At 47.7% G+C, this 20,300-nt stretch overlaps 2 protein-coding genes and 1 long non-coding RNA gene across 3 annotated transcripts; 2 read left to right on the forward strand and 1 right to left on the reverse strand.

Annotated features, from left to right (window-relative positions):
* Window positions 1-5,015: 5,015 nt before the first annotated feature.
* LOC125533931 lies at window positions 5,016-5,989 on the forward strand. The gene is made up of 3 exons (XR_007294386.1): window positions 5,016-5,182; window positions 5,319-5,474; window positions 5,902-5,989. It is a non-coding gene; the product is annotated as an uncharacterized LOC125533931 (long non-coding RNA).
* Window positions 5,988-8,186, forward strand: LOC125537725 (50S ribosomal protein L22-like). Its single transcript, XM_048701044.1, has 5 exons — window positions 5,988-6,011; window positions 6,234-6,392; window positions 7,110-7,220; window positions 7,439-7,505; window positions 7,599-8,186. The coding sequence occupies exons 1-5, from the start codon at window positions 5,988-5,990 to the stop codon at window positions 7,868-7,870; spliced, it is 633 nt and encodes a 210-aa protein (XP_048557001.1). The 3' UTR covers window positions 7,871-8,186.
* Window positions 8,187-8,293: 107 nt separating this feature from the next.
* On the reverse strand, window positions 8,294-10,690 carry LOC125533932 (coniferyl alcohol acyltransferase-like). Its single transcript, XM_048697257.1, has 2 exons — window positions 10,194-10,690; window positions 8,294-9,494 (listed from the first exon to the last, which is right to left on the reverse strand). Exons 1-2 carry the CDS (start codon window positions 10,626-10,628, stop codon window positions 8,547-8,549), a joined length of 1,383 nt encoding a protein of 460 aa, XP_048553214.1. The 5' UTR covers window positions 10,629-10,690; the 3' UTR covers window positions 8,294-8,546.
* Between the last annotated feature and the right edge of the window lie 9,610 nt (window positions 10,691-20,300).

The following is a 20,300-nucleotide window of genomic DNA, read 5'->3' on the forward strand; positions in this document are numbered from 1 at the left end:
AAACTACCAAGATGAAGATAACATACTGATGAGCTTTTGTTTGCATATATAAAAGACAGTAACACATATACTTGCTAAGATATTATTTCTTTGAGGACGGTTGGTTTGGGACATACGAGGATAATGTTAGTATATATTGGCCCATTGCTATAGGATTTCTTATCCTAGCTTATCTTTAGGATACCCTAAAGCCGTGTACTCTATATGAACTGCCAGTGTGGCTCCACACAACACAATGATATGTGGAAACACTAGCTAGGGAGCATACATGTGGACAATGGTCTATTTTGATTTACGGTGTCTAAGAGCATCTCTAGCAGATCTCATAAAACCGGTTAACTTCTAGAAAAAATCGGTTTCAGGTTGAGGAGTTAAAACGGGCCGAGCCGATCCATTATGCGCTTTAACTCCTCAAAAGATTTACTCCCCGCGTCAGCCGCCACTTATATGCACTCGATCGTAGCTCGTTCTCAAGATAATATTTTGCTTCCCCCATGCCCTTCACTCTCCCCAGCTTGGCTGCAGATCAGGAGTTGCAGCCGACATTTCTAAGCACGCAGCCGCCCCGAGAACACACCGATGAGCCCCGCCCTTCTGGCACCGCCGAAGAAGAAGTACCATGGCGTGCGGCAATGATCATGGGGGACGTGGGTTTCTGAGATAATAGATTCAGACAGGGCCGTCGGTACTGGATCGGCTCCTTCCAGTCGGCAAAGTAGGCGGCGACCGGTGAGAGCCTACGACCTGCAGGCGGTCCGCCTCCACGGTAGCCGGGCGAAGATAAACTTCCCCCTCGGAGCAATAGTTCCATAGTTCGTCGCCATCGACCCCCGAGTAGTCTTCCGCCGCGATGTGCGGGAGAATCGAGAGGCCTTGGGGCGGATCGACGAGGCGTACATGGCCGAGCTCCCTCGGAATCATCCAGAGCTCGTCGTTGAGGAGCTTAGGGTCCTCGAGCTGTACAAGAAGGGTGCCGAGGAGGCCAGGCCGTCTAGTGGGGAGGTCACCGACCTTTGCTCCAGCGACTCCAGTTCCGGGTCCGGCGATGGCATGGATTGGGAGACGCTTGCGAAGGAATAAGACCATATTTTTTTAGTTTTTGTCTCACTCAAATGACTAGTTCAAATTTTTGTTATGCAATGTAGTTTAAATCAAATTTTGCTACCTATGTTTAAATTTGTGTGGAAAAAACTTTAGACAGTTAAATTTAGGAGTTCGGTTAGGAACCACTTTTTTTTCTCCCGCAAAAAATGGAACCACTTTTTTTAACTCCTCAAATTTGAAGAGTTTAAGTTTGAGGAGGCATATTAAGGGGCTAAATTATAAAGTTTCCGCTATAGATGTTCTAAGATATCTGCCCTGGCACTGATGTGCTCTTCACACATCAAAGACACACGCCTGCACATGGGGTAAAAAAAAACCGTGTCGATGTGGTATTTAACCTGTGTGTAGTTTTTCGAGATGGTCTTACACGCATGAGCGATTATTTGGTCAAACGACCAAGTATTTGCACCAAACTGACTTTGCTAACCAGTGATCACTACGTACGGGGACAATACCAAGAGAGGGAGTTGCTCTGATGGATAAGAATATTCAGCGACGATGTCAAAGCCTAGTTTAGGAATCAAGCTACGCTACTTGAGGGATCCGGTCGAACACCGTTCGGGTGCCCCTGCGATTAGTTTAGTGTGCGTTTACCTTTTCAGCGAAAAGGTGAGAACGTAAAAAGTCAAATTAGTTCCCACGGGACATGATTGTTAATTGGTGTATGCAGGAAGGGAAGGCGGCGTGGTAAAAGCGACGGCGATTTTCAAGGTGATTCACGAAAGGGAGACGAGAGAGTGAGCAAAGCATGACAGAAACCAAAACGGTCGTGGTCTGCCGAAGAAACCCTAGATCCACTACGGTCCCAATGTACGGGCTGCTGCAGCCCACCGACGTTTTCTCCCTCGCCAATGTAAAGCTCGATCGGCAGGGTCCCTTGCCTAGGTTCTTTCCCTCTCGCAGCAACCGGGAGAGAGAGACCAGAGTCCCTCGGTCGAACGGGTGTTCTCCACTCCATGGGAGAAAAAGACTTGATCGAGCAGGTTAGTTGGCCTAGCACTATCTACAACACACCCGAAGTCCGTATCATGGCGCTGTTTACCACGCAGATCGGCCGCCTCCACTCCATCTCAGTTCGGGCCTTGGATGCGGATGGCCGAGCCGAAGCGGCCGGCCAACCACTCGATATCGGACACTTGATTCGCCACTTGTCACATTGGCAAGCAGCAACACGTACGGGACGTAGCAATCGATCATGCACTCGGCAATGGCGACTCCGGCTTGTTGGTGCATACTATATTCCTTCTTGGCCGGCCATCATTGCTGTATACCACCTGAGTAACGCACAGCTCGTCTCGTCGGACGGAACAGAACACCGATCGACGACGTGTGGAGCGTATCGTGCATTGACGGGAACTCGACGGGACGGATCCTCAGAGAACTAAAGCGCTGCCTGCTTGTTTGCTACGTACTCCGTACCTAGATTCTCAGAGATGGCATAGTAAAATTCGCGCCTGCCTCGCGCGCGCGCATGCACAGAACTGAATGCTGATCGAGATCGATCGATTGATCGAGTTGGTGGCACAGCGAGCGAAAGCTAGGGTTTGCCTCTCCGGGCGTAGGAAACTGGGATCAAGTACGGGTGGTTCCGGAGACCCTTTTGCTTCACCTGGACACTAGCAATTGGTAAGAAAAGAGATCTCCTCCATCCGCATGCATATGCATCAGCATCATCCATCGACAGGGACAGGCAACTAGACCTTGAGTAGACGGCTCCCGTCTCCGTCTTCCCAGCTTCCATTCGCCCCAGCTAGCGAGACAAATCGATGGGATATATGTGCGCTCGATCGATCGGATCGTGGAGGCGCACACACTCAACCGTTCCATTGACCGGAAGCACACACGGCAGCGTCAATGCAGTCATTACAAGTTAGCATTGCTGATGAGCTTGTGACTGATTTGTGGCCGATTTGACTGGGAAAGTTTTACCGGATCGTTGCCGTGTTGAACCTTTCAAGACCTGCGATGTGATGTCGCGCGAATTACACTGTCCAGATAGATTGGGCTCCTGATTTGATTGCGAGGAAGACCTTATTTACTGCCTCTTGGTGCACTGTCTCTGTTTGGTGTGCATGCATTAACCCTGTGGCACCTCTTTCTTCAGAGTAGTAACATGTGAGATGTGACGCTAGCTTGGTCACTAGCTATGCTAACACAAATTAAGCGCACAGAGAAATTTTTTTTTCTCTTTAGTCCGCTCGTGGCAAACCATGTACAGAACCCAGCTACATAGCTCCCACAGCAACGTGACGGTACCTACTGGACATCCATCGAAATGTAGGAGTTCTGTCCCCGTCACTCTACTAGCTAGCGGAGTGGCTAGGCAGACATTCTACCTAGCGGTCATCGGGTCCAACCTGAGTGGGGATCATCCACTACCATGTCAGGTCATGCACGCAAGGCTTGCGCAGCACATCGATCCGCGCTGCAAGACGCACACGCTGTTATTTAGGTGCACCAACACTACCCCATGCGCATCCAACGGCTTCAGCTAGCCAGGAAACAGCTGAATGCAACCGGGTTTCGTCATCAGCTGGCCAGGATGACAACATGTGCACGTGTATATATAGCCAATGCCTGCAATTTGCAGCGCACCCAAAATCTGTTTTTCCAGAGCTTTTGGTGAGACTTGAGAGAGTTTTCCCAACGACTTCATTAGGTGTCCCTCTACGTATAAGTCGAATGCTCTTACATTTATGTCGACCATGCTAGTTATCTGATTTAATCTTCATACCCCTACTTTAGTGTTACCACGCAATAACCATATGCATCCGAGACAACCGGATGTTCAACAAGTTTTCCGAATTCAACAATACTAAATTAGAGCCGGCATACGTTGTACCACACATGTTGTCCTTGAGCTCCATCCAACAACGTGAATGGCCTGCCCTCGGGTATTCACATATAGAGCAACATTAAATGATGAACCAGCTTATAGAGCAACACGAAGCAAAACTTACGATCTCCATGATTGGCGAGCCCGATGGCCACATTGTCTTCACTCATGCAACCGCACCGCAAAACTTCATGACGGAATTGCAGATAGCGTGCCATCAATGCAATATCAACTTCACATTGCGTTGCTGGATGACGTGCATGTCGTAGGATGCGGGGTTTTTTTTTGCGCATGAAACGAAGCATGCACGCGCTACCAAAAGATCGACTACCTTGAGTTTCTGCCTACAAAGTCCGCATATACGGCCAACTACGCATCGCACAACAACTCATCCTCGATCACCAAGTACCCCGTCATCATGCTTTACTCTATAAAGTAACAAGAAGTTCAACAAAAAAATCTCAATGACATTTGATCGAACACTTGTCGGGTGTACTTGGTTACGAAGGGTACCCGGGTGGATAGCGGAGGAGGGCAGGTGTGTTGGTGGGGGCTGCAGACGTCCTACGATGCAAGGTGGTGCCCGAAAAGGTACTTCAGCGGTGTCGAACAAGGAGGGAGCGGATGCAAAGCAAGGGGAAGAAGGGGCAAAGTGGAAGAAAAGTGGACCAATAGGGGGATTTGACTAGGTCTAGGGTGTGGGAGTCCTACGTGGTGGCAGTCTTGACTTCTGCAAAGCCCCCTGCTTCTTATTTGCGGAAAAATGGACATCTGGCCCATTTGCTTATCGATGGGTATCATATTGGATGACAAAATGAATCCGGACAGTTCAGTCCGGACAGATACAGACGGTTTAAGACTTAGAAGAGTATCTCTAGCAGATAGCAGACACCAGACACCATAAATTAATTCCCAAAAACCACTTGTTGGGAGCCTCTAAAAATATTTCGGGGAATGGGAGGCTCAGAGGCTGTCAACTAGCAGATCCTCTGAATAACTCCGGGGAATGGAAAAGTTGCAACCGTTGCCATTTGTGGCCACAAGCGAGGCCAATTCCAAAGCGGCCCATCTAGAGGCCTAGTCCGTGATAAACCATCAGCGATACTGTCGTCGCCGGCCTGGCCAAATCCCTGCGCCTCTCACGCGCGTCGCCGCCGCCCGCCGCCATCGCCGCCAGTTCCCGTTCTACTTCATCCCCTGCCGTCTCCACACCGTCCGTGACCTCGGACATTGGTTCTTGTGGTACGAGCCTCTGGTCATCCATTGATTGTTTGATCCCAAATTAACCTTGCAAATTATGGTCTGACGATACTCACCATCTAGATCCTCCTGTCTGATCTCTAGTGTGGTTTATGTGATGGGTGGAGCAATCTCGCAGGTTATTGGCCAATGGTAGGCTGGCGGGCGGCGGGCGCTCGCGCCGTTCTTCGCCGACTCGGCGCGGCAGCCACGGAGAAGCAGGGTGGCCGTGCGTTGGCGGTCAGCTATAGCAGCAGCTGCCGCAGCAGTAGCGCGAGTGCTCCATTTGGATTGGGTGTGTGCCTGTTTGTCCATAGTCTCCATTTCGCTACTGTTGGCTGTATCTGTATGCCCGCGTATCATGATCTCAAATTCTGAATGCTCATCTGAAGTACAGACGAGCAGCCGTGTAATTGCTTGTGTTTTTTTTTTTGAATGGAGAATTAATATAACAACATAGTCTCAGTTATTATTTGCGCCTTATTTTAGTTAAATTCAGAACACACACACATGTGCCCGTGTGTCACTATGATCCTTGTATCTTTGGTTGTATCCATTTTTGACGAGCTCCGATTCAGTATGATACATTGTGCCGTACTAATATAGTCTTCGCTCCTCAGGAGAGTTCGTAACTTCCGTTTTTTTTCAGTAAGGAGCGCAGTGAGTGTGTTCAACTCTTGATGATGATGACTTTCTAATGGGTGTGATCGATAACCATGTAGGCCAGTGCGCAAGTTTGTTGAGAGCACACACTTCTACCTCCCGGGGAATTCCAACGAACTTCTATCAGCTGCTCCACAATGCTGTAATGACCTTTTCGTGCTATGTTTCAGTTTCTTATCCAACCATGTTTTTGCAATGCTACTGGTTCATTTTTTGATAATAACTAAGTGTGTGTTTGCAACTGACTGACATCGAGCGGGCTCTTAAAAGCAGTTTCATAAGTCAGTATGCTGAACATCATATTGACACCATTCTCATCACATTTATGACTTCATGCATCATAGTGACATGCCTCTTTGTGTTTACATTGTCAATTGGTGTTTCATTGTAGGGAATATCGACCACTAGGAACCTTCTTGCTGCAGATAATTCTATGGTTCCCATTTCTTCTCCGTTGACAACTCCACTAGGGGATGCAGAAGAGACCAACAAAAAGGGTGCAGTAGTTAAGCGGCTGAAAGTCCAAGCTATCAAGAAGGATATCAAGCAGGTAAGCCGTAAGCAAGAGCTCAGTAGTAGTTGTATTTCTCCAAGGCTCCAGATATCCTAAAATGTTTGATCAAGGACATGTCTTCAGTTCTGTGACAGCCATTTATAGTATGCATTTTCCTGAAAACTTCCCTTCACTGTGTTGTTTTGTCAAAATGCATGTAGTTGGTGAAAGCGTTCACATGCTTGGTACGTCGCAAACAACAAATCAGTATGCAGAATGTCATGCATTCAGCTGCTTGAGGATCATCATCTGCAATTGTTACATTTGTGTTCCTGAGATTTGCAATGGTTACGTGTCAAACATACTGTTAGTGACAAGGAAAGTGGAAACCTTTCAATGTACACATGCCTGTTTTTAATAAAAACTAACTTGTTTCTTAACATCAATTTGAAAATGTGTTTGTAGCTACTCCCTCCGTCCGGAAATATTTGTCGTAGAAATGGATACAAATGGATGTATCTAGAACTAAAATACATCTAGATACATCCATTTCCCGGACAAGTATTTCCGGACGGAGGGAGTATTATTCATTGGTTAGTTTATGTATTGATTGAAAACCATTTGCTTATCTCACACCACTGAAATAATGAGCATGTAGAGAGATCAAGGCAGCCTAACAGACTTCCGGAACTGGTGTACTGCTAATAATCTTTTACTAGTACCATCATGAGATATTCAGTCTCTAATTAGTCTGAATCTTCCTGGCTGTTTTAGAACCCCAAGAAGGTGAATCTGGTAGCCAAGCTGGTTCGAGGAATGCGTATTGAAGATGCCTTTTTGCAGCTGCAAGTGACAGTTAAAAGGGCGGCAAAAACTCTGTACCAGGTTTGCTAATTCGGTCAATCTTACCTACTCAAGTACTCCCTCTGTTCCAAATTACTCGTCGTAGAAATGGATGTATCTAGAACTAAAATACATCTAGATACATCCATTTCTGTGACGAGTAATTCGGAATAGAGGGAGTAACTCTGCAGCTTCCGGTGATAGGCCGAGAGTCTCTGTCTATATTTTACATGAGAACTTCTTCCTACCAATCTGTCTAGGTGATCCATTCCGCTCGTGCCAACGCAGCTCACAACCACGGATTGGATTCTGATAAACTTATTGTGGGCAAGTTTGCAACCAAGCACACACATTTACACCTGAATTCTGCAATAAATTCAACCTCATAGCGTTCATCTCCCTTGTTCCTGAACATTGCAGAGGAGGCTTTTGTGGGGAAAGGACTTTACCTTAAGAGGTTGTCTTACCATGCCAAAGGGAGGTGCGGCGTCAGGGAGAGACCTAGGTGCAGACTGACGGTGGTGGTTAGAGAAGCAACGGCCGAGGAAGAAGCGAAGATCGCTAAACTGAGAGTTAGCAACTACAAAAAGCTAACCCGGAAGGAGAAGCAGCTCATGCCGCACCGGCTCATTGAGGTCAGTCCCAGGTGGGCTTGGAAAAGGAAGGAGGAGGAGGCAGACGCCACAGTGTAGGATGAGTTCCTGTTTGCGGGATCTGTCTTTCTTCACTGGCGTGCACCGCGAGAGTTTTGAAGAACAACCGAGGATATTTCATCTGTTGAGATTTAATTACTGAAGAACGACCGTGGCTCCCACGAGAAAGAATTCATGCTCTCATTTGTCTGACCAGTTTTTGTTCTTTGTCCTGTTTGTGTCATCTGTATGAAATCTTTCAAGTCATTTAGCCCTGTGACCGTGTTGTGGCACCGCTGGCGAATTGTAGGTAACAATGAATAAATTTACGTCTGATGTGTTGTTCGTTTAATAGATGCCGACCATCTGCATTTTATCATCTTCGAAGTTGATACTACCTATCTTTTTACTTGTTTGATATTGGCACTTGCATGTGGTGATATTTACTGGTTTATTAGAGCAGACCAAACTGCAGCTTTCAGATTCTGATCAATTTGGTTCATTCATTTTCTCCAGACACAACAACACTGATAGTCTGATACATCCATCATGCACATACACATCACCCTTGACACACGCTGTTAGCCCCAGTTACATCTACAGAACGGCACATTACAAGTGATAGTACTATAGCCACGTACTGTGCTGTACATAATGACCAGCGGAACTCGCAAAGCAGGCATCTGGATCGCACACGTGGGAAGACATCCATACCGCCGGCCGCCGGCGCATCCCGTCACCCGAATATGTCGCTGCTCACCGGGGCTCTGAACACCGTCGGCTCCTCCTCCATCACCTTCACCACCTCCGGCGCCGCGTGGACGTACACCACCCAGTCCCCGCCCCCGCGCGCGCTCGGCATCGGCATCACGTACCCGGCGCCGCCGGGCCACGGGAAGTGGTACGACGCGAACGCCGGACGGCCCCACCCGAAGTCCACCTCGCCGAACGGGAGCCTCAGTCCCGACGACACCACGCACGAGGCCGTCTCCCCCTCGCCGCCGTCGTCGTCGCCGCCGCCTATGTAAGCCCTCGCCACCGTGGGCTCGGGTCGCTGCGCCTCCACCCAGTCGACCAGCCCCTGGAAATGCTCGCCCGTCGCCGCCTCCGCCACCCATCGGTGCACGTCCTCCGCCACGTCCGCGAGCGCCATGTCGCGCAGGTCGGCGGCGCCGAACGCGCCGTAGGGGATGGTCAGCACGTTGCCGAAGTAGGGCCTCATGGCGCCGTCGGGGCACAAGCGGCCGCGCCCGTCGACGACGACGCCCATGCAGCACGAGTCCTGCCGCGGCGTCGCCGCCCTGGAGTAGAGCTGCCACAGGTGGGCCGTGAACGCCTCCAGCTTCGTGCGCCCGGGTCCCGCCGAGGCCTGCAGCGCGGCGACATCGGCGGCGGCCACGTGGTAGATGCGGTTGAAAGCTGTGGGTGGTGCCGCTGTGGCTGGCGGCGGTGGCACGAGGCTGACGGGGAGGAAGAGGCGGTCGGCGAGGGTGCCGGCGGTGCACGACGGAGGCGGGCTGCTCGGCGCGAGGAATGAACGGTTGAAGGACGGGGGCAGCGGGATGGACGTGCCCCGGGCCGCGGCGGCCCACGCGACGAGGAACATGTTGAAGGAGTAGGCGTCGCAGACACGGTGGTCGAACGTGCAGCCGACGACGGCGCCGCCGCACTTAAACTTGGTCACCTGCATGCATGAGTAGCGCCTTGTTGACTTGTTGTGAACTTTACAAAATTTCTACTATTAACTCTACTACTCTTAAATCTTAACCACTACCAATGCCTATGCCCATAACCACAATATTTTTGAGAACCACAAGGATTCGAGTAACAACTTAAGTTGGCTTGTTGGAAGCACATTTTTCGATTTGTCATAAAAAATTACATCTCTATTACATATTTATTCGGAAATTCGGTAGTACTAGCAGTCAAAGCTGCATATTAACAAGCAGTAAATATAAGTAACTAATCAATTATGAAGGAAAATATGAATAGGTACCTAATTGAGCTGTACATTCTGTTCAAGTGTGTGTATGTTCATGTTAGTGTACGCTCGGATCTAACCATGACGCAAGGCCACTAAAAATATGCAGTGTCACAGTTACAAGACAGAATTGTTTCAAAAAAAACAGTGACAAGAAGAAATTAATAATCGCTGTCATGCGGGTTTAGGTAGTAACACAAGATGCAGTTGGAGGTGGTGAGTTCGACAGGATGGAAGCAGTTGACCAGCACATGGATTTAATTGAACACTAAAGTACTCTGGGTAATAGCTTCACGTGGCGAGGTGATGCTGGCGCCAGTACGTACGAACGCTAGACGTACGTACACCAACAAGGCAACAAACACGATGCATGAAGCATGTACGTATGGCAGTGATCCGAACCTGCACGCTCATGACCCCGGACTTCTTCTTGGGCACCAGCCCCTCGACGCTCTCGTCCGGCAGGCCGAGCCGCAGCTCCCGCAGCTCGACGCCGTCCGCGGCCGCCTCGGCGAAGTCGACGCCGCGGCCGCTGCACAGCAGCTCCGGCTCCCCCGCGGCGTTGGCCACGACCTCGCCGGCGAGCGGGTAGTACGCCACCAGCACCTTGGCCAGCGCCGCCTTCAGGGTCGGCGCGGGGTGGCTACCTGTACCAGCTGCGGCGTAGCAGAAGAAGACGCTGACGTCGATGGGGGGCAGGATGAGGTCGAGGTTGGAGAGCGGCAGGCGGTGCTCCTGCAGCGGCAGCGCCGGCACCACGGTGGACGTGAACGTCACGGCCACCTCGTCGCCGCCGTGGCATTTGGCGGTGGCCTCACTCTCATCGTAGTGCACCATGATGCGAGCGCGTACGTGGTTACTCTTGTGTGAGCTGCCGAGGAGGGAGCTGTGTGCTTCCTGTGTGTGATCGATGGGGTGAACCGGCGGGCGGTTATTTATAGGAGGCTAAGGTGCATAAAGAATTATGGAGTACCAATTAAAGAGACGCTCCATTATTGCAGCTCCCTGCATGACACACATGTCAGACCTAATGTTTAGTTTAAGAAAAACCACGTCGTGTTCAACGGGAGAAATCAGACATTTTGAGAAAAATCGGCTCGTATTCTAACGAGAAATATATAATACGATTAGCAAAGTTGACCCTTGTTTATTAGTGGGAATTTTCCTCACAATACAGTGCAGATACATTCATCGATGTGTTCCGGAACTGCTGCTTGAGATCTTGCTCAGGATATCTGGATCGGACAGAAGTTGGTTGTGCATGTCCATATCACCCTACGAGGTTCTGAGGGCGTGGCGCGAAGCTCTATTGGTTGATGACACCTTGGGACATGTCGGCTTCTCTATTTCCATGATGGAGACACTGATGAAAAAGGGCATGGTGGCCGAGATGAGAGGATCAGCTAGACGGACGGAGCCTTGGTGGCGATGGAGCCAGCCAGGTGTTAGATAAGTCTCAGGAGCACGAGTGATAAGTGGGGGCGGCAACACTGACGGATTTCATTTTTGATGGTACTCCTCGAGTGCCGAGTCGTGATTTTCAGGGTGAAAACCTAAGGTCTGATCTTCATTGGTTGTGTCTGATGATTTTCTTGCTAAAAGAATTGTTTTGAGAGCGTGGACTTTCTTCAGGGTGAAAACTTAAGATTTTGGATGTTCCCTTCTTGGAGACGTTGCTTTTGAAGACCTTTTATATTTTTGGGTGTTGTATTAGGTAGTAACATAGCGCATTTCAAGAAATTTTTGTTTGTGGCACATAGTTAATGAGGAGAGAGGTGTTCAGAGTAACATAATATGTTACTGTAACGTAGCGCTTTCCGAGAAAGTATGAGTCTATAAGGTAATAAATAAAGTCATCTATGACACTACTATTATGTTACTTTGCACTATGAAGATAGTAACTTAGACTAGTGTCATATACATGACACTAGTATAAATTACTCCCCACTATTACCAGCCTCAAGCCTCAGTGAAGATGCAGGTGAGAGGGGACAGGGAAGGCCGGCGCCATTGCTGATCCCGTTGAGAAGGAGGAGGAGGGCGAATCGCTCTTCCGTTAATTTTGGGTTGGGTTGGAAGTTCTTTGTTTTTTCCCATCTACTCACTGGTTACATGCAAACAGATGATACTCATCACAGTATAAACAACAGCGCGGCCATTATAAACTTTGACCTCGCAGTCTAAGTATTGCAGTACACATGTTCCTGTTCATTACTTTGAGCGTTTTTCCTCTGACTTCATATTTCGATGTTCATATTATACGTAGGAGTATGGGATTAGACATCATGTACTCATGCTCCTTCCTCTGACAGTATGTGTAGTAGCACACATGCTCCTTCCCAACACCTTCCAGTCCAACCTTAATTAAGGCAACTTAACTACTGCCTAACTTACCTTTCTCAGTCCTCAATGTGAAGACAAAACATGCATGGCATGCAGTTAAGCACTGATTTGACTTTGTTGCTTGACGAGGGTTTAGTCGAATTAAAGCTAACTAATTCTTGCCATACACGATGTTTTTTGGATATGCCCCATTTTACCTCCTACTTTCTGGCCTTGTAACAGCTTCATTTGATTTTAAAAATCTTGTCACATTTTACTCTCTAAGGCACTGACCACTTTTATCTCTATTTTCTCTCTCAAACTCACAAGGTAGATGCACGCGTCAGGGTGATGTGGCAGCTGGTTGGGTAGACAATTCAGCGCCGCACGCAGCTGCTCGGCATAATTTGATGATATTTCACTCAATTTGATGGAGTTTGGTTAATTTGGGGGAAGTTGCATGATACACTCATCGTCCTCAATGAATGCATGCATGAGCTGTCCCCTCGGGCAACTGTCGTGTCATCTCGAAAAGCTGGCCCAACTTGTCAGTTTACAAAAACTGACTGAAATATGTCACAATTCACAGCTGAAAGGGAAAATGTTGAAGTTTTTATTTAATAAAAATGGGCATGACTCATGACGTCACGAGCAAGGGGGAATGTACATTTTTCAAGAAAATCAGATCGAAAACTCAGCATTATGTATATACTAAAAATTTTGTAAGGCAGTCCTAAGCAATATATGAACCATTAAATATTCATGATCTAATGGCTGATTTAAAGATAATGGAACATTAATAAAGTTGTGAACATTAATACATTGACGTTGTACAATGGAAGCAATTTCTATAATTTATTCATTTCCTTTTAAGCCTCGAGCGTAGAAGGGAAAAACACAAACGTAGCTAATTTGTTCTGAAATTCCTATAAAAATTCCAATAAACCAAAGTAGACGTTAATGTTTTGGTAAAGTCAAACTTTTCCAATCGAAAATGTGGTTTTCTGCAAAATCAAATACATTAGTATGATTGGTAAAGTATCCATGTTTTTATTTTGTCAGTTGAGTGTTCTTGAGCAAAAATTTATAATGTTGTCACACAGAGAACATTCGGTACATACCATGGAGCAAGTACATCACTCATACAGTCATGCTGATGTGAAGCGCATCAATAATTATTACATTTGCAATTTAGATGAATTGTAATGTGTATACTTTCTTTAGGGTAACATACATATACATATGTTTTTTTTCTTGATAAAGGGCACTTTTATTAACATAATATGTAGCATCAAGCGGATACAACAAATGAGCAACACACAGCCTCTGCATAGCTAAGATGCATACAACCACACTCCAACACTATGCATATGTCAAACTCGCAGGGGCAGTGGACCGATCTGGAGATTATGCTGCCACCAATGTTGGGTAAAGACCTTCCTGGCCACCTGCTCAAACAACATATATGTATGATATACAAGAGCCAAATGTGAATATTTTGTATATTGAAAAGAGATGAAAAACATTTAAAGCATTTCTTTTTGACAAGTTGTTATTGTTACTAAAATATTATGTGTAGTCAAATATACTCCTGATGAATGGATGGCTCAAATCAAATATTTATCTGGCCTCTTATGAGGTAAGAGGGACATCCCAACATACATAGACGTTACTGTTTTTTTAAACGAGAAACCAGGCAATTTAAGAAACTAGACTGATATTCTAAGTTTCTAATTAGAGCGATTCCTACCCCCACCAACCCACACGGTAGAGTACACATACATACTACATACAGAGTCAATGGACTTAATCAATAGATAATACGCGAGAGGCATGGCTGAGGAAGTGTCACGATAGTACGTCAGACTTTTGCTAAATGCTGATTGCATAACGCTCGCGTCTTCACCGCTTACATGTATAGATATAATAGACACGTATAGCACCAAGCTAGAAAAAAAATCCTACGATGTCAACTATGTAGTAATGGTGCCATCTATGCAATTAAGCTGTGATTAGTATAGAATTCGTTAAGAAATTATAAAAAGGACTGTGTCAGCTGACACCAGTGCCTCTATGAGCTCCGTCGTATAAACAACAGATGAGCCCATTATTGACTTTGATCTCACAGAAAATGTGTTCACAACTTCACATTCATTATTTTGGGTGTTTTCTTGGTGATTTCGTATTTCATTGCTGGTAAGTGGCAAAGTACCAATTCCATTTTGTGTAGCCGCAAACCGTAGAACAATAGTTCTACTTGTTCTACGGTAATTTTCATTAATATAAACAGTAGTATTTACAACAAAGAGAAACATAAGCTGCGAACTGAAGAAAATCCATCTTCAAAACAGGCGCTTCACTTGGAGTAACGAAAGGGCTAATCCAACCTTATGCAAACTTGACTCCTTTTTCTGCAACGCCGAATGGGACACCATTTTCAACACTCATGTGCTTTACGCCCTCTCGTCTTCCCTCCCCGACCATTGCCCGCTTTTGCTCGCTGACGACAAGGGCCCGAGGAGGCCTAGGACGTTCAAGTTCGAGAACTTTCGGGCATCCATGCCCGGGTTCAATGAGGTGGTCCTGGCGGCGTGGCAAGAGCATGTCGCGCACACCGAGCCATACCAAGTATTGTTCCACAAGCTCAAAAAGACGGCCATAAGGCTCACAGAATGGAGCAGGAGGCTTTTCTCGAAATCTAAGGTTCAATTACACGCCGCTCTTTTGGTGATCCTTCGTCTTGACATTGCTCAAGAGGACCGGCAGCTTTCCGCTAAGGAGATTGACCTTAGAAGTAGGCTTAAAAAAGAGTAGTAAGCTTGGCCGTGCTGGTAAGGGCTCGGAAGAGGCAATGCGCAAGAATGTCCAACCTTAAAGAAGGTGATGCAAACACAAAATTCTTTCACCGCCGGATTAACGCAAGGAGAAGAAAGAACCACATACATAGACTCAAGCATGACCAAGGTTGGGTCACCGAGCACGATGTGAAGGAAAAAATTGTACATGATCACTTTTCTGATGTCATGAAAAAAGGGGGCCCGTGTTCGAAGGATTTCAACTGGGACGAGCTCAATGTGGAGTCCCATGATTTGCATGATCTTGATTCCGTCATTACCGAGCAGGAGGTTCACAATGCCATCAATGACATGCCAAGTGACAAGGCGCCTGGACCGGATGGCTTTACAGGGGCGTTTTTTAAGAGGTGTTGGGATATCATCAAGCATGACATCATGAGAGTCATTTCCTGCTTCGACTCTCTCCACACGTCTAACCTTCATTGGTTAAATTCAGCGAATGTGGTGCTATTGCCCAAGAAGGAAGGGGCGGAAGGAATAGCTGACTATAGGCCTATTAGTCTCATTCATGCGATCACCAAGATTATTGCGAAGGTGCTCTCCATCCGGCTAGGCCCCCATATGAACAAGCTTGTTTCCAACGCCCAAAGCGCCTTCATCAAGACGCGAAGTATTCATGACAACTTCATGTATGTGCGAAATCTTGCCCGCCGGCTTCACAAGCGCAAGACCCCTTCCCTACTATTCAAGCTTGATATTCGCAAGGCGTTTGACTCGGTCAAGTGGACGTACATCCTTGATCTCCTTCAACGGAAAGGTTTTCCAAGCAAGTTTAGGAACTGGATAGCGGCCCTACTTTGCTCCTCATCGCTGAGGGTCCTATTGAATGGGATCGCCGGGCCCCCCATCAAGCACGGTAAGGGGCTTCGGCAAGGGGACCCAATCTCCCCGCTTCTATTTGTCATCGCCATAGATCCTCTTCAACAAATCCTTGAGTTGGCAACGAGAAAGAAGATTCTTCACAAGATTCGGGGGAGAGGTGTAATGGTGCGGACCTCCCTTTACGCGGATGATGCAGCGGTTTTTATGGCTCCAATCAAAAGGGACATCGACAACCTTGCGGCCATTTTGGACGGTTTCGGGGAGGTCACGGGCCTATGTACAAACTTCCATAAGAGTTCAGTCGTGCCCATTCGACGTAGCCACCTTAACTTGGGACACATTCTTCAAAACCTGCCCGCGACACGAGCATCCTTCCCAATGCGGTACTTGGGCCTCCCTCTCTCAGTTTGGCAGCTCAAGAAAGGTGACCTTCAATTCCTTGAAGACAAGGTGGCAAGCAGGTTGGTTGCATACGAGGGCAAGAACATCACCACCATTGGTCGGACGACTCTTGTCAAGTCGGTGATTACCTCCCTTGCGGTCTACTTCATCACGTCGCTTGTCATACCGGCATCTACTCTTCGGAATGTCAATAAGCTTGAAAGGGATTTCCTTTGGGCCGGTGCGGACAAGACGACAGGGGCAAAATGCAAAGTCAACTGGGAAATTGTTTGCCGTCCACGTGAATATGGTGGTTTAGGGGTGCTCAACACAGATAAGTTCGCACGCGCCTTGCGCTTGAGATGGCCTTGGTATGAGTGGAAGGAACCAAGCAAGATGTGGGTTGGGATGGGAAACCCGTGCGACGAGGAGGATTTGAAATTTTTCTACGCCTCGATAACCATCACCATAGGGAGCGGGGCAAGGACTCCATTTTGGGACGCCCCTTGGCTACTTGGACGTACGCCCAAGGAGATCGCCCCGCTCATCTTTGATGCATCCTCGAGAAAGATTTGGATGGTGCGTGAGGCCCTCCAAAACAACGCATGGATCATGAAGATCAAGCCTCCTACCGCTCTATCCATTGAGCACATTCGACAGTTCTTCACCCTTTGGAGTTTAGTGCATGGTGTACAACTTGATGGGAGTGCCGATGATGGCATTGTGTGGAAACATTCGACAAATGAGCTCTACTCCGCGGCCTCTGCCTACAAGGCGCAATTCCTTGACATGACCTTCTCCTCTTTGGACCAAATGATGTGGAAGGCTTGGGCGCCGCCAAAGGTCAAGTTCTTCGCATGGTTGGCTATTCAAGATCGCATTTGGACCGCCGATAGGTTGGACAAGCGGGGATGGACAAATTGTGGGCTCTGTCCTCTTTGCAAGAGAGTGCAGGAGTGTGGCGCGCACCTCTTTTTCAAGTGTCGTTTCACATTGAGGCTTTGGGGCTTGGTCAAAGAGAAATTACGACTTGAGAACTTCGATGTCACTTCTTGGCACTTGGAAGGCTCCACACAGAAGTGGTGGGAAAGTCGTGCCGGCGCGGGCACCACTCAGAGGAAGGCCATGGCTACGCTTACCATGCTTGTCTCCTGGACCGTATGGAACGAAAGGAACGCAAGGGTCTTCCGCAACAAAAGCGCGCCACCAACCATTTTGCTCAACAACATCATGACGGAGGCAAATCTTTGGGTCACCGCCGGGGCTAAAAACCTAGGGTCACTCATGTCGCGAGAGTAATAATCCATGCCGTTGTTTTGGGTCGCTTGTAACAAACTCTATCCTATTCTTAATTAATAGATGAGGCAAATCTTTTACCTCTGTTTTAAAAAAAACATAAAATGAAAAAAATAAAGAAAAGACTATCCAATGCAAGCTCTAGGTAACATCAAACTGATTAAGATTTGACTCTGATCTCAGAGGTTGGAATCAATCCAATCTTTGAGGGCACTGCTTCTGCTTGATTCTGTGTTCCAAGAGGGCAAGGTCTTGGCTAAGCAAGTATTTTCCAAGTGTTTAACCAATGAGCTTCTCTTCTAAAAACTTTGCCATTTGTTCGAATCCAAATGTTCCAACAGCCAAGTACCAATGGCGGGTGCAAAGTCAAGCCTGCCATTGATAAGAGACTCCTCTGTCACTAGTATTTGGGTATATTATCAGTGACATGTGTCATAGTAGCCCCATCATTGGTAGCTACGGTAAACAATTATGGGGTAGTGGATCACGCGATTAAACTTGCTCATGTATTCCTGCAAAAATAAAACGAAAAAAATACTTTTGTATGTTTTCCTCTCCAACACCTTCCAATCCAATCTTAAAGCAGCTTACTACATCCGTCCAGGTTTATTGGTCCCCTTCATATTTTATTGATCCCACTGAATGAGCATCGTCAGAAATCCCGGAATAAATCCTGGAATATGTCACAATGTCACTGCTGAGAGGTAAAATATTATAGATTTTTTTTAATGCCGTAAAAAGTGTCACGAGGTCACAAACTAACGATAAAAAGTGAAATTTACATTTTTTAACAAGAAAATCATATCCGAAACTCAGCATGATACTCCATATGCCATCATACATAAACGCAGTTACTCCAAAGTCGAATCATCAGTTCGGCTTCATTAGTTAGAAGTTGATACTGTTGATTAATGTTCATATAGTAGTATAATATCAGTAAAACTGGCACGTACGAATGGCTCTATGCAATGAAATTCTGGTAGGAATCTCTCTCTCTCTCTCTCTCTCTCTCTCTGCCTTGGGGCCATTCGACTATTATTTTTGTTAGAACGGACCCATGCATACGTATGCATGCATGGCTAGACACCCGACCAAACTCTGCATGCTGTGACACGAGGTCCGGTCGAGCTATTCTCTTACCTACTAATGAAGCAGACATGAACAGATTGAAGCCAAGAACGATCGATGCTGCGTACGTGAATATACGTGGTCAAAAGGAAGAGACTAAAAGCTCCCAGCCAAGAGATGAAGTTAACTAGAAGCAACCGTGCACATGCACTAGCTACTCTACACATCTGGCTAGCTACTTAAGGAGTGGGCTGTTCTAAGTTCTAATAGTTCGTGAGATAATCTCTCTGGTTGCAACAGAAGGGTATATACAAGTAAGTAACCAACACAGCACAACTAATATATCCACAATTAGTACATGACACGCAAGTGTTAGGTTCAGCGGGACATCGGCATGGAAAGGGGGGGTTTGCTAGCTCAACACCCACACACTTCTTTTAATCTAACCCTCACCAGGCCGGTTGGTCGGAACTGGTGCAAAGTGATCAAGCTAGCCACTCTTCTTGAGACCAGTGGGCACTCTCATCAGTGGCCAAATAGCATGCGTGCATGCATGCATGCAGCAGTCTCGCTTGCATTGACCAACCATTGCCGGCCGTACGTACGTGATGCTACGTGGTGGCGAGTGTGGGCGTGACCATTGTGTAAACTAAAGCATGCATCTATCGATCATATTCATATCTGCCGTCCATATATGTACTGTCCAAATGGCAAAGTTGGCTAACTATCTAGCGCAGGTAAGAAACTGTGGAAAAAGCTACGTCAGGCCCCGGGCGTACGGTGATGATGCACAGACAAGTGCGCTTAGAGCCCAAATCCGGCACCCTATAAGTGGGCGCGTCCATGAATAATGACCGGTTAGTTCTTAAATTCTTTTTCGCACATTAACGTACCTCATATTCGGCATCTTAGATCCATACTACATATGCAACATGATAAACTACTCTACATGATCAAACAACGGACAACGAAATCGGCATCAAACGGACAACAAAATGCACATAAACCCACTTTACATTATTCAAAAGATCACCACAGTCCATCGTTGGACAAGTTCTAAACTTAAACAACTAAAAAAAATATAAAGGGAGGAGGACGAGTGGGATCACCATTTCCACGCCAACCCTTTGCCCTTTCGACCGTCGGCGCAGCTGTAGGCATCCGCAGCTGGTGGTGGATATTGGTCGTCGTCAGAGGAGAAGCCAGGGTTGTCGCCGTCGTTGGATGAGGAGTCGAAGATGACAACGAGACCCTTCTTCTGTCGGACGGCCATGTCCTGCTGCCGCTTCAGCTTCGCCACCCGAGCTGCCTCCATTGTTGCCTCCGCCGCCTCGCGCTCCGACTGCTCAATGGCAAGCCAAAGCGCCTTCGCGTTCTTCCTCTGTAACCGGCGAGCATCCATCTCCGCCGTCGTTAGCGACCGGTGGTAGACCCAAGCGAGGAGCCGCTCGTCCTTGTTGGGATCCGTCGGGAACCCGCGTCGGCGGTGCACGGATTGCTCCATCGTGTCCCTCTCCCTTGCCCGCTGCTTCTCGCGGTGGGTGGCACCTCCGATTTCGGCGGGCGCGTCCGGGCCGACGGGGGAAGGGACGGCGTGGGGGCAGGAGGGGCCAGCTTCGACATTTGCGCTGCGTTGGCGCGTGAGCGGCGACGGAGCAGATCCGTAACTACCTGCCGTGTCCACCTTCGGCCGTTCCAGCGCAACGCGGAGGGCCAGCTCCTCGTAGACGTCGAGGTCAGAGTTGGAGCAACTGTCGGAGCTCGA

Source organism: Triticum urartu, chromosome 2 (assembly GCF_003073215.2).
Source record: "Triticum urartu cultivar G1812 chromosome 2, Tu2.1, whole genome shotgun sequence".
NCBI lineage: Eukaryota > Viridiplantae > Streptophyta > Magnoliopsida > Poales > Poaceae > Triticum > Triticum urartu.

Bases quoted from the DNA above. Each gene is read 5' to 3' on its own strand.
- LOC125537725 (XM_048701044.1), top strand. From the start codon at position 5,988: ATGACCTTTTCGTGCTATGTTTCA. The intron at 6,393-7,109 runs GTAAGCCGTAAG...TGGCTGTTTTAG, and splicing joins TCAAGAAGGATATCAAGCAG to AACCCCAAGAAGGTGAATCT. The intron at 7,221-7,438 runs GTTTGCTAATTC...CAATCTGTCTAG, and splicing joins CGGCAAAAACTCTGTACCAG to GTGATCCATTCCGCTCGTGC.
- LOC125533932 (XM_048697257.1), bottom strand. From the start codon at position 10,628: ATGGTGCACTACGATGAGAGTGAGGCCACCGCCAAATGCCACGGCGGC. The intron at 9,495-10,193 runs GTTCGGATCACT...TCATGCATGCAG, and splicing joins CCGGGGTCATGAGCGTGCAG to GTGACCAAGTTTAAGTGCGG.